The 14,722-nt window shown below is 38.9% G+C and overlaps 1 protein-coding gene across 7 annotated transcripts in view; it reads right to left on the bottom strand.

The window, feature by feature from the left end:
• LOC145492328 (uncharacterized) overlaps positions 1-12,295 on the bottom strand; it is a 39,926-nt gene extending 27,631 nt beyond the window's left edge. For 2 of the 7 annotated variants that reach the window (XM_081471761.1, XM_081471786.1), the window contains exons 1-2: positions 11,251-12,293; positions 8,896-9,162 (exon numbers count right to left, since the gene is read on the bottom strand). In XM_081471761.1, coding sequence (XP_081327887.1) covers positions 8,896-9,162; positions 11,251-12,049 — 1,066 coding nt within the window. In that variant the 5' untranslated portion in view covers positions 12,050-12,293. Of the gene's footprint in view, positions 1-37; positions 1,051-1,206; positions 1,531-5,490; positions 5,791-6,581; positions 7,116-8,895; positions 9,163-11,250 lie in introns of those variants that run through there. The other 5 variants (XM_081471811.1, XM_081471818.1, XM_081471770.1 and 2 more) reach the window with 5 other exon arrangements.
• Between the last annotated feature and the right edge of the window lie 2,427 nt (positions 12,296-14,722).

Below are 14,722 nucleotides of genomic sequence, written 5' to 3'. Positions count from 1 at the left end.
AAAGGGGAACAGTTGGTACTTACATACATACATTACTTTATTTACCCTTGGATTTCAGAGTAGCTTACGCAACTAATATGTGAGAGATACACCACACCGGGAATCGTCGATCAGTGTGTGGGTTCTTTTACGTCCCACAGAATTAATCATGAAGAGTTGTGAAACGGGGCCTACGGTTTATCGTCCTTATCCGAGAAGACTAGGAAGTCTAACCATTTGCAGATGTCATTACAAAGGCAGCACTTTCTCCTCAATTATTTGAAGACCCTGAGTGTTGGTCCGGCCGGGGCTTGAACCCGCGACCTCCCGCACGCTAGTCCGGTGCTCTACCTCTGAGCTAACCGGTCGGCAGTTTTGTAGATTATTCGGCGGTTGGTAGATTATGGTAGTAACATGCCTTATGTTTCGGCCAATGGAGGGCCGCCATCTCAAGAGTTAACAATAATTGTGGAAATATTTAACCAGCCAAAAGCGGGTTGCGTTTCTTTTCCGAGCCAAACAAAACATTTTACCGTACAACGTGAACAGCGCTAGGTTCGAATTCCGCCGCGTTCTCGAGTCCGGTCGACGTTCCTCTCCGAACAGCGGCTGGTAATCGAGCCTAGACCAGCGCCTTCCGTTTAGTTATTTCAAGCCATGTAGACAATGAGAGCGCTCGGGATGTAGCTTATGCTTATGCACTAGTAAAAAAAGCCTTTAAATTTCCCACCACAGGCACATATATACCTAAAGCTGTACCTGACATGTAGACGTCCAACGCAGCAAGAGCATCGTTGCGCTCAATGGCGTGCAGTGCCCAGATGAACTCTGCCAATGTTAACCAAGGCTGCCTTCCTCCAAGATGGCGAATCAGTGCCTCTGTAGGACTTACGGTTTCTTCTTGCGTTGGTAAAAGATCATCCAAGGTTTCCTTCTCAATTCCAAGTCTGCTTCCAAGGCGTTTCAAATTCGGAACCTTTGTTGTGCGTTGCCTCTTGTTCAAAAGTTCACATACTTCGTCCATGATATCCATGTCTGCTATCAACTCTTTTATGAAAAAATCTTTTTTAACTATAAGTGTAACAGAAAATGAAGAACGCCTTTCATTTACTCTTCCATCACTGATTGAATATTAGAAACGTGAACTTCAAATAAATCAAAGCATCTGCAGTCTACATTTGCTCTGGTTTAATACTCTAAGTAAAGTATTGAACTGTACACACTTACCTTTGGTGCTCTTTTCGATGGCAAGGATAACATCGCGTCTGTTGATAGCATCCAGATGTTCGATCAATTTTCCAACGGTCAATCTGGGGAAACGCACTTTCAAAATGTCAAACAACTGCTCTGTTGGGTTGTCAGTGCTACAAGTTTCAAAGCTCGTGAAAGTGGTCCTCGCTACACCAAGTTTAGCTGCCAAATCTGCCCAGTCTTTCAAACCCAATTTCTGCTTATCCAAAAGGAAAGCCATGTCCCCAATGATATCTGGATCACTGTCGAACAGACTGCACACCAGTGTATCGTCATTCAGACTCCGTTTGGATTCGTGACCTGGAAAAATAACGGCTCAAATTGAAAGTTGGCAACTACAAAACAACTTGGACTTATCATAACCTGTTTATATGTTTATACAGAATAATTCACAAAGGTTTCCCATCACTGCGGGTGAAAAAATAACATGAACTAATCAACAAATAAAAATGTGATAATAAATGTGACAAAAATATGCACATTCGATGGGTTATGTAATAATTAAAAACGGCAAATTTGAAGGCGTCTACAATCACTTTTATTTTATTTTATTCTTTTTTTTGACCATCATGCACGGTTGATGGCTCATATGGACTCTCCTGACATCAAATTGGTGCACGGAGTTAAAAACTTAAAAGTGGGTGCATTTTTCCTTGTTCGGCCCACACTGCCTGCATCAAATTTATTAATAAGTTCCATTTTGTGATTAAGTGTACTTCTGATTGTCATAAAACCGCACACCTAATGTGAACAATGCAAATCGAAAATTAGCATGTTTAGAGGAAACTTACTGCGTTTTCACATGTTAACCCAAGATAGGAAACTAAAGCTTTGCCCCCAGATGTGGCTGCCCATATGTAGCAATATTCAATCCTCTTTGATTTATATTTGATTTAAACTTATTTCCTTTTAAATTTAAACTTCACGTCCAAAATTTATTTAAATTTAAAACAAATTTACTCTTTTTATCCATTTAAATTTAAACTTTTAAAATGTCTTTTAAACCTTACTGCATTATTTCTTTAAATTGCTTAAGTTTGATTTAATCCTTTTTATTCATTTAAATTTCAACTTTCAAAATTTTATGTAAACCAAACTTACGAATTATTTGTATTTGATTTAAGGTGGCTCAAAATAGTTTCCAACACCTAGATTTTGATGGGTCATTATAACCACTCTTTATCACTTGATGCTACAATCTTGGCATCAAAAAACTGCCCAATCATTGGTGAACACATTATCATTTGTGACACAATAGGTTACCATAGTAACAGTATGACCTGCTAAAAACACCCTTAATTACAGCTTTAGGGGCCTATAATTCAAAACCAGCACGGTGAAAATTTTTTTATCTTATCAAATTTTAAATAAGCATGATAAGACGCAACTTTCAGCAAAGTTTGAAAAAATTCTGTACATAGGGTTAAGAGCCACCTAAAATTTTCAAAATTTTAAGGTGGCTCTAAACCAATGATTAGGTAGTTTGGTGATACAATGATTGTTGCATCAACTGATAAATAGTGGTTATAACAACTCATCAAAATCTAAGTGCTGGAAACTGTTTTGAGCCACCTTAAACTGCAAAATTCTATTTAATCTTCCTGGGGCAAGCTCAGCCATCTGCACCCATTTTGTTTTTAGATGTATTGTCAGTAAATATGAACAAAGGCAGCAAAGGCAAAGTTTCCGAATTACTAAGCCAAGCATCCAGGCTTTCCCCTTCATCCTCCAGCACTGCTTCGAACCCTGCTGTGAATGCCAGTTGTTCAGCAGCGATACCGCAGGTGATGATCAATGAAATTGTCAGGCGTGCTGAGGGAGTGCTTTGGGAAAGTACATCCACCGGCCTCTGTGGGTGATTGAACTGACAAGAACATTTGAGAGCGACAGGTAAAAAGGTCTAAAAAGTGTTGACAGCCTGCAGTTTGCAGATGAATCGGATCGCTTTAACTAGGATGTCTTCTTGGGATTTTCCCTTGTGATATGAGATAATGGAGCTCCTTGAAGACTTCACTCAGTTGCGATTGACTAGCCATAAGGTCAAATTCACAGCTGAAATCTCAGAACAGAAACTACAGTTGAACCTCCACTAATGGCCACTTTTTTTTGTCCTGATGGACGGTCCAGACAGTCTCGCTTCACAATTATCTCCTCAGAGCTTTATTATCTAGCTCTCTGCACGCACTGCAGGCCTATGATGAGGGAGCATCATAGGCCTGCAGTGCGTGCAGAGAGCTAGATAATAAAGCTCTGAGGAGATAATTTTTGTAACAGCCACATAAAGCGTGTCACGACTGCCAAAACAACCACTTGACAACAGCCAACTGATTAATCAACGACTGACGAACAGTGTATACAAAAACTCATTTCTGTTGTAAAAGGTGAGGAAAATTGTGCAGTACTGCTCGTGGTCGTGATTGGTCTCTGTTTTTATTTGGTTTCTGTTTTATTAAAATATTTTGATTGTGTTACATACTTTTATGCTACAATGAGCATTTTTTAAAGACAAAAATGTTGTACCCCCCGAAAAATGACAGGTGTTATATCACACCCTCACCTCCCCCATAAAAATATGACAGGTGTTATATTACACCCTCACCTCCCCACAACGGCCACCTTTCTACAACGACCACTTTCCTCTGTCCCAAATGTGACTATTGCGGAGAGGCTTGACTGTACAAGTGTTCAAAAAGGTGACAGATTCAACAGAGAGTGTACATACATAACAAACCTACAAAGACCTTTCTATTCGTGTCACCCACCAGGCATCACAAAAGGCTTTATCAAAGGGGAAACATTGAGGCTTCTAAGAACAAATTCCTCTAATTCGTGTTTGAGGAAAACATTTTAAACCTTGCCATCAGAATGGAGGTTACCAAGGAAGAACACCTCTCAGAGGTTAAATTCTCTGATAGGAGAGCGTCTCTAGCATAGAACAATAAAACTGCACAAAAGAAAATACTGCTCTTTGTAATGCAATAAGGCTGAAGCATATGAAAATTGATACACTGTACCCTATTTAGGAGCCCCCGTTATCTCATATTGCAAGGGAAAATCCTAAAATAACATCCAGTTAAAACTATGCTGTGAAGGTTTCAGAACTGATTCATCTGCAAGCTACAGGCTTTGCGCATGCCTGCCAACACTTTTTACATGTCACTCCCAAATGTTCTTGTCAGTTCAATTGCCCACAGAGGCCGGCGGATCCCGGGGGGTGGGGGGACTTCGCATAAAAAAGGGAGAGGATGCTTGTTGGAAATTTTGAATTAAACCCCTAAAGGAGACCAATCATGGTGTGGCCCCGGATTTTTTGACCCCTAAAAAACACCGTATTTAAACCATATTAAATATATATTTTTATATTTCTTCGCATGAAACCTTAAACGAGACCTTCACGGCTACATATGGGCTACATATGGGCTACATATGGGCTACATATGAGCTACATATGATGGCGTTTTGCCCAGAATACCCTAAGTGAGACCAAAATCCAAAATTTACACCCCTAAGCGAGACGATGAGCATCCCCACCCCTTTTATATGCAAGTCCTCCCCCCCTCTGGGTGGCAGATGTACTGTCTTGAAGCATTCCCTCAGCACGCCTGAGAACTTCATTGATCATCACCTGCAGTATTGCTGCTGAACAACTGGCATTCACAGCAGGATTTGAAGCAGTGCTGGTGGATGAAGGGAAAAGCCTGGATGCTTTGCTTAGTAATTCTGACACTCTACCTTTGGTGCCTTTGTTCATATTTACTGACGATACATCTAAAAACAAAATGGCCGCTGGTGATGAACATGTGATCTACATACGTGAACCTGGCCAAACTTGCCCCCGGAAGGTTAAATGGAATTTCACAGTTTAAATCAAATACAAATTCATAACTTTGGTTTAGATAGAATTTTGAAAGTTTAAATTTAAATCAATAAAAAGGATTAAATCAAACTTAAGCAATTTAAAGAAATAATGCAATAAGGTTTAAAAGACATTTTAAAAGTTTAAATTTAAATGGAAAAAAGATTGAATGAAAAAAATGAACTAGTATTAAATAAATTTAAACAAGTTTAAATAGAAATTTGTTTTAAATTTAAATAAATTTTGGACTTGAAGTTTACATTTAAAAGCAAATAAGTTTAAATTAAATGTAAATCAAAAAGGATTAAATATTGCTACATATGGGCAGGCATACCCAGATGCTATAGCAAGACTAATACTGATCAGAATAAAATCTAATGCACAATTAAATCACTGTTACTCACATTTCTCATGTTGTAAAAGTATGTCGATGACATCTTTTCTCTCAATTTGGGCTAATCCATGTTTCAAGGAACCAACTGTGATATGAGGGCTATCAGACTTTAAAAACTCAAACAAAATCTCTGTAGGACTATGAACTTTATTGCATTTAAAGTTCTGATAGTCTTTTTCAGGAATGCCAAAAAACTCAGCAATGTGCTTCCAACATTTGCAATGGCCATATTTGTATTCTTGATCCAAACATCTACTCAGTTTCTCTAAAAGCTCCAAGGAGTCCAAGAGGGACTTGGTCAGTGGGTCACCTAAATTGTTGCAGACAAAAAATTCAAAATGTTAAGTTATTTTTAAAATCTTTAAGCAGCAGCTTGTAAATTTTACAACACTTCAACGAAATCTACCTCTTACATTCAAAAAGTTGGTAGGGGCATCAGATCGCATGCTGCCAATCAATGGAAACATTTGAGGAACTTACATTTAATGAATTTGAAAGTCCTACGCCTCACCTGTTACCAGGTCCATATATAAGGTTTCTCAAATTCACTGAAACTAACTGCTTGCATCAGCCTACTTAAACATAATGCACGTTCACACTATTACCTACTACTTAAAAATGTTTGCATAAAAATCATCTAATTACGTACATTTTTTTCAAAGGTTTACAGTTAAGTCAGATATTGAGTTACTTCAGAGTCAGAAAATTCAGAAAAAATGGGGGTCACCGACTTTCTTTCAGAGATTAAGTCTGTGGAAAACTATGGTACCCTGATTTTGAAAACTTGCAAGAAACATGGTCTCCTGGGTTTTGTTATGAATTAAAGATGATCAAGGAAAACTATCTTGTGATATTTTGCATAAGTAGGTCTGTCGCATTAATAATTCCAAATGTTGCCATCCTTCTCATAAAACTAACCCTTAGAGATTTAAGGATTTGATGATGTGCAGTTGATTTAAGAGCTCAAAAAGCAGAATTTGATGGTGTCTACACGAAGATTTGATATTTTTAATTACACAGATTATTTCATATTTTTGCCACACAGAAAAATGGTAGAGAAGGTTCCCTTATAATACACAGGACAACAAAATTGACCTCTACCTAAGTGAAATTTTCTTTGCCTGTCAGTAGGCTGCAACTGGGTGAAAATACTAACTGAACACTTCACTTGTGGGTGCTCATTCTGTGGTAGATCAGGTGGGAAACCAGCCCTTCTGTCAATTCCTTGGCCTTGAGGAGAGTGATCCCCTGATCTGTCCTGTGGTAGATTCTCCTCTGCGTCAGCCCTCTCACCACCACCAGTTTCACCTCCTGGAGCTTCTGCTGGTGGTCCATTATTGTTTCTTCTCTGGACACTCTGGTCATCAACTCGATCGCCTAAATTTTCTGCTGGAACTTCCACTGATGGTTCCCCTTTATTGTTGTTTGCTTGCGCTCTCTGGTCATCATTTTGATCTCTTAATTGTTCTACTGGACCTGGTTCCTCTTTACTGCCATTCTCAGGAGGCAAATTCACCACATCCACCTGTCCTTTCAAGTCTTGTTTTACTTCGGCTTTGTTGGAACTGCCGAAATGAAAAGATCTGAAAGATCTGCATGAATTTTCTGTTGGTGATTGTTTTCCATCAGTATGATCTGAAAACATAGGAGTATAACTTCTTCAATTAACTTTAATATAAAGGCAAGAATTGTCCCCTTAAGTATGTAGTTCCCCTAAGGTATATAGTTCAGAAAATATATTCAAATCCACTACCAGGCATACAAACTAGACAAACTAATTACACTAAAAAATTAACACACAAAAAAACAAACAAGCAAATGTAGAACCATAAATACCAAATACTATATACAGACATACATGTACATGTAAGTTACCCAGTATAAAGATTAGATTAAAGAAACCAGAAAAAGACAGGAGGCTGTCCATAATAGCCGCATATAGCTCCTCCTCTCAGATAAGGGCCCCTCCCCACACAAATAAGCACTCCCCCTATCTGCCAAAATTTAAAATGAACATTGCTCGTCAAAGAAGCGCTCCCTTCTCCTCCCACTGTTTTATGGAAGAGTAGTGAAACAACAAAGGATGCATATAGTTTTGGTCAAGTTTAATTATACACAAGTGATTATTGACACATTCAAGCACTGCAAATTGACCGTTGGAACAAATGGTAGTGAAGATCTGCTGATTCATTGCCTAAAGCAAAACTATCATATCTTGTGCAGCAGGCCTGGACCAGCTTAAGGGGTTATATTACATAGTTCTTCAAGAGAGACAGGATCCTTCTGAGACTTCTGAGGGACTAACACACACAAATTACACTCAAAAAAACTATCATATCTAACAATGATTCGGGAAAAATTAAATAAGTGCCCCCCTTGATTAAGTGCCTCCCTCAAATTACATGACACCTAACTGTTTTTTTAATTTTTATTAAAAAACCTTTATTTCTAAATAAATCATGCACATTTTGAGATTTTACTTTCATTTTTGGGGAAATGTTTGATCTTAAAGCAACCTTTTTGTTTATTACTTAAATTGCTTAAAAAGAAAAATTCAACAAAAGTAGAACTCTCAAGGTATTGTGTCACCTTAAAACTTGATTGGATACAATTATGATATATTGCTATATAATAGCCCACAAGGTGGGGGTTGGGGGGTTGAACCCCTCCACGCCTGAGGAAATTCCAGTTGAACTTCATACTTTCCTTTAAACTTTTTTTGTCACCTGTAAAGTGAAAATGCAGGGAATGGCACTTGAGACAACCTAAAATTGCATCATGCATGCATGTCTAAGGGCATGCCCACAGACAGGCCAGCACCTTCAGGGCTTGTGATAAGGTGCCATAGGTATTGAATGTTACTTCTCATTTCCATCCAATGGGATTAAAATCTCTGGGGGCTACTTGACCCCTATTTGGGTTGAATAGGACAATATGATCAAATGTGTTATTGGTCAAAGAGTTTGACTGGCCAAATCCCTAAATCATTAAGCCAGACACTGTCGGATGATTTACTGTCATTTCCAACCCTTGACCTGAAAAGGACAACCGCCCCTCCATTCTATGACCCTTTACAAGGCACAGGAATGGATGGAATTAGTCAGATTAAATACCAACAACCCTACAAATACTTACTTACATATGTCTAACTTGTCCTGAAGTAACTATTAAAACAGTTTTAAGTGGTCATCCAATCAAACTTTTTCACCAAATGCAGCACCCCTGGTTGTAAGTCTCCTAACATGTAAGGCCAAAAAATGTATATATGCAAGAATTCAAAACAGCTAGCAAAAAAAGCCAATCCTTTCAGGACATTCTCTTGGAATCTCTCAGTGCACTGTATGATAAGCAAATCTTCTCTCAATCATTTCAGTAGATAAATTTCATTAGATCTATTTCCTGCAATAAGGTATACCTGGATCTTTTTTTTCTTGAAGCTCTCTCTCCCCTTCCACTACTGCACCAGGGTCCACTGAGTTGCCTTCACCCTTGTTGCTACCTGTCAAACCTGCCACAAACTGATTTCTTGTCACTGGTGTGACTGCTGGCTCAGCAACCTTGGACATTTCAGTTCCCATTCCTACTTCACTCTTTGACTGAGGATCCAGCAGTGGATAAATACCACTCGAGGCACCAACACGCTTCTCTGTTTCAGTTACGTCATCATGCCTCTCACTTGCTGCTGAAATACACAACAGTGCAGATTATAATTAACGACCAGTAATTATAAAAAGCAGCAATATCACTGATCAAATTTGCTAGAAAAAAACCCATCAAAACATGGATGAATGAAGGGATGGAAGGAGAAAGGGAGGGAGGGAAGGAAGGAGTAAATTAGGCTAAACGACAGATAAACGAAGAAGTGTGTGAGTGAATAAATACATTTTCTACATACATCTAACTTCAAGCCCCCAATCCAACATCCCAATTACAAGCCCCCTCGTGGATATAAGCTCCAACTTTCTGTAAGTCCACCGAAATCCTTTTGGACATTTTTTAGGTTCATCCTTGATAATCCAGTATGGTAAAACATATCTTTGTACTGTCAAAGTTAACAAGCTGCTAAGGAGAAGCAATATGTTTCCATTCTTTATTTGAACCCTAACAAACAGCAGACAAAATTTATTGAATCAAGCTAGGGTTGATTCCAGAACATATGCAGTAACAGTAGCATTCTTTGCCCTAAAAAGGGAGAACTGACATTACCTGAAATGTAGCTTCTATCTCTGGTCAAAATGAGAGAGTGGTATCATATAAAAAATTTAAAAAAAGGGTGGATCTGAACCCGAGAACAGAGGTTATGACGTTAACAACATGCGTCTTACATGTTGTGTTCTACCACAAGGAAAAGCACTCAATGTTCATGTGTAATCCAGTATGAAATGTATCTTTCACCTAACATATAGCTGGCACTGATGTTAACTAATCTGCGCATGCGTTTCGAACAAAGTGCTTTTGTTCTTAAGAGAATACCACTACAAGGATAGCAAGAGATTTGTAAAAACATATATATAGTTTTGTCATAACATGTTTTGCGTGGTGCACACGGGTTAACCCACCCCACCCAGGTCTCCTTCCTGCAAGGCTCATTGATTAATAGAAATTTATTAACTAACCAAACATCTAAGTTTACATCTTATTGTGTTAGTGCCTTAATACTTAGTGCCTTAATACTTACTGCCTTAATACTTAGTGCCTTAGTGAACAGCAGCCCCCTAAAACAACCCAATAGTACACTCTGCCCTAAAAAGCATGAAAACCTAAAATAGTCTGGAATATTTATTGTGTTGTAACCAATTACATGCAAGATCTCCAAACACAGGAATCAGCGAACGTGAACAGTTTTCCATCAGCCATGAAGCAGCTTTGTTTATTTGTTTTTTTTTTGGCAAAATGACATAGTCATAATTTCCCAAGTTATAGGTATGACTGCGAATTTCATTCCCTCCTTGCCCCCCTCCCCCCCCCTCCCCCCCACCATCCCACTTATTTTGGGTAAACAAAATCCCTGAAGGAAGAAAAGCCAGCAGGGCACACTACCCTTATCACAGCATTTTTCCAGTCCACCCTAAAATGCTTGAAAATGCTGATATGTAATACATCAAACACAAAAGACTGTACTCCAGACACCAAGAAGAGAGTTGAAAATAAGATACATAGCAGAGTATTATTGATGAACTTCCAGGTGTTTTGAAATGTGGTCAAATACTGTCTTAAGTGTTTTGATATATCTTATCAATTATCAAAAGTAAAAATTAGGAGAAAACAGAGAAATGAAATTGCAAAAATTTATGCTAAGTAAGATTTAGATATCCAAAAACGATCACGGCCATGATCTCCTTTGTTTGAACTTGATGAATTATCATTGAGTTTGAGAAGCTATTAGAAGGTCTTAGAAAACAATGCAACTGTCATTTGCTCATGTGCAGAGTTTTCGGAAGTCTCTATTTTCGCTGTCCACATCAATACGATTTTCAAAATGTACATGCGTTGTTGATGAAAACAATGAACATTTCTCTGTGAAGCTCGGGAAATTTGTAAACCAGAAAACCAAAATGGTTTTTGGAATCACTTAGCATTTCTTTTGTATTTTAAGTCACCTCGGCCAGGCAGCCTGAGATTTTCACGGACTTTTGAAGGAAATTCTTTATTTCAAGCCTCCTAAATAGGAGGCTTGAAATAAAGAATTTCCTTCAAAAGTCCGTGAAAATCTCAGGCTGCCTGGCCGAGGTGACTTAAAATACAAAAATACCCAGTAACAAGCTATTACCTGTGTCAAATCTCCTTCCTACTAGAGCCGGCGCAGGTCGGTTTTGGATGAAGTTCAGCACTCCTCCAAACTTGCCATCTCTGTTAAGAATAATTGATCCCAAAGGCTGTCCGTCTGAGTTCCAAAATTCGTCTTCTCCGAGGAAACGTTTGTTCTCTTCATTTCTTAAGAAATAACTCGGACATTGCAACTCGTCGTAGGCGAGGACACTGTCGCGCTGAAGAAGGTCGTACACTTTTGCTGACAAGTTCTGACCAACGTCCTTATCTTTTTTGTCGATTGTTCTTTCATTACATAAGACCACGCACAGCAGCTGATCAGAAGTCATCAGGGAAGACATATTTCCCTCCAAGGCTCTGCTTAACAGGCTGCTTTTCCTAAAGAGACCTTGTTCCAATTTAGGCACAGCCAAGTAAGTGATCCCATCCAACTCGAAGGCATCCTCTTCCAGATTACTGTATAACTCGTTCAACGGTTTGCGTTCGAGCCTTGCCCAGATTTTCATCCCCGGAAATTCGGCCACCATTCTAACAGAAGGCTCGCGTTTCTTGGTACTTTTCTCTTTTGTTTCTTGCTTTTCAAGGGTTTCAAGAATATCTTTTCGCAGCACCTGATTACTAGCTACCAAGAAGTACTTTGATTTCGGTGTTCCTACGGAATGAAGAAATTCTATACTTTCAAACTTTACCAGACAACCAGGGCCGAAGTATCTGACCGTTTCATGCCCACTTGTTTCTTCCACAAGGCGACAGATCGCGAGCTTGGCTGCTTTAGTGCTGCTAACTGCAGCCGCAGCCATTTTGCGGAAAGGCGAGAAGATCACGATTACACAGATTGTTTACTTTTCTGGGAACGTTCTTCCGGGAAATTCCCGCCATTCTATTTTTAGAAAGAACAAGGTGACGTCATCAGCGCATTTTGAATTTCAAATCGCGTTTGTCGAAAAATATGTTTGTTTGTCCAGTGCGTCGTCCAGTGCAGTTAATCAGTGTCCTAGATAGCCAAAATAAGTTCCAGATGTTAACACTATTTTCCGGCCGCCATATTGGTGTACCACAGAGGAACACCAACATGGTGGCTCCATACTTTATAGGCTCTGTAAATTTGTGCGGAACATTTAACAAATTGACGTCAGTTTTTTATGCGTCTGTCCTCTTATTGATGATAAATTGCGGCATAACATTGCCAAAGTGGCTGTGGAACCACGAGCCGCAAGCGAGTGGTTCCGCAGTAAACTTTGACGATGTTATGACGAAATTTATCATCAATAAGAGGACAGACGCATAAAAAAACTGACGTCAATTTGTTTTTTACAATAACAAGACCCCAAAATGGTCAAATGCTGGGAATAAATGAGGGGAAAAGGCGCCGTCAACTTGCCGCAAACAAAGATAAGTAAATTTTATTCAAAATGACGTGAACATTGTCAATAGCTTTTCTCGCTTTTTGATTGGCTACTTAAAGAAGTCCATAAAATCTCATTGGTTAAAAAGTTGACAGTTTGACAGCTGAAAGTTGAACTTGAAAGCTTGCATAAATTAAAGTTTTGTCCGTCCGTACTCTTATTGATGATAAAAATGAGCCAATCAGCGCGCGAGAAATTAGATAGTTATTGTAGAATAATATTTCGACGAACACACCTTAAACATGGAGAACTGTCTTCTTTTGCTGGTTTGCACATGACGTCACCAAAATTCGAACTACAAAACTATTGATCTTCCAGAGATTTTACTTAAATGATGTATAAGAGCAACTGAAAACTACTATTCACACAAATTTTCGCTCCGAATAGGTTCTTGGTTTTGTGATACACTACGCTTGAATTTCTAAGCTTTTGCGTGACGCGGCATTTACATGACGGCCTAGAGAGCTGTCATGATGGTTGAAAAAAGTGACTTATTTCGGGGAACTCGGCTATCTGAACAGTTCATGTCTTAGAAAAAGTAATATTTTAATGTTTTAGAGTTCCTCGAGGGATAAATTCACGCTTTTGCAGGAAAACTCAGTAACAGATGTTTCTGTTGGTTTCCGGCCACCATGTTGGTGCCCATACGGATGGGCACCAGCATGGCGTCTCCATACAAATCTCTATAAATTTGGGTGAAAATTTTCTCCGCATATCTCGCATAAGAAAAATTGCTCTGACCAGAATTTTGGCGAGAGTATTTGCATATTTCCCTTCTTTCATTTCCCAGATTCTGGACTTTATCTACTGACCGGTTTTGATTTTTATTTTGAACTATTTTAAATTGCGTGACACTGAAAACCAGCAATAATATCAGAATTTCTTGACTTTATCCATACCCAATTGGAGTTCAAAAACCATACCCTCCTTATGACCAAAATGGTGAAAATTGATACCCTATTTATGACCGAAACGGCTAAAAAAACATACCATTTGGGACCGCACATACCTATATGGCCTATAAAAGGGAGTACCCCCTCCCCCTCGGGCTATGGCTTTTGTGAAGGCAGTTGTTAGTATCTATTACACTGGACAGGAGAAGCCCATAGAAAGATGCAAAACAAGGATTCAAATCGGTGAAGCTCATAAATAGTCCAAGTACGGTATATTGTTTCTTTCAAAAGTATTTTGATTGACTTTCTTGGCCTGAATGACCATACCATTCCAAAGGTAAATGGCAAAGCGGAAAATTATCCATATCAACTCAACAACAACTGGAGCTGGAATTGCTCTTCTTGCTTGGCTCGGATAGGGAAAGCGAGCTATACGGTAAGTAGTCTTAAAAGCTTTCCGTACGTCTTCCGTCGCCATTAGGGAGTTTAAGCAACCGCGGCGACGACGCGAGGACAACGTCGATTGAAAAATGAATTTACATGTGCAGAGCCATTCCGTTTGTTTGCCTGTCGAAGACATCTAAAACCTAAACGTATTACGCAGCGTTGAATAAACATTTTTAGCTGGGTTGGTTTGTTATCCCATTTCAGAACTTTGTTTTGATACTCTTGCTTTCAAATTTCAGAAGCGTAGCAGCTCTCGTAAGCTTGTAGCAGCTGTTATTTTTGGGGGCCAGGGACATTTTTTCAGTTGTTCGGAGTCTGTTGTTCTATCAAAGGGTATCAAGACGTTCATATGAGACCATGCAAGAGCTGCTACCCAACCCTCAAAGTTTAAATAGAGGCGTGTATATGCGGAATGAATTATTTTTGGATGGATAAAAGAACAGTTCTCTAGAGGATATCACGTGGTCTGTAATGGGAAAACAAACCGCCCAAGCCAAAACGGTCTGATCGAAAAATAATCAATAATTTTGATCATCCGTCAAACGCTGTAGGTTGGTAGTCGAAAGCTTATTTTAACTTAAATTTTTCAGCCAGAGAACATTTTAATTATCTTAATATGTTTAGCCCTGGTTGCTCGTCTATTTTCAAATTTCAGTTAAATATTGACCATTGCAGAGAGCAAAAAAGAAATGTACAAACATTTCTAGATAATACACGAGCATAGCCA

The sequence above is a fragment of the Orbicella franksi genome, chromosome 1 (assembly GCF_964199315.1).
Source record: "Orbicella franksi chromosome 1, jaOrbFran1.1, whole genome shotgun sequence".
NCBI classification, from domain to species: domain Eukaryota; kingdom Metazoa; phylum Cnidaria; class Anthozoa; order Scleractinia; family Merulinidae; genus Orbicella; species Orbicella franksi.
The sequence above is the reverse complement of the archived record's forward strand: the minus strand, read 5'-3'. Positions and strand labels throughout refer to the sequence as shown.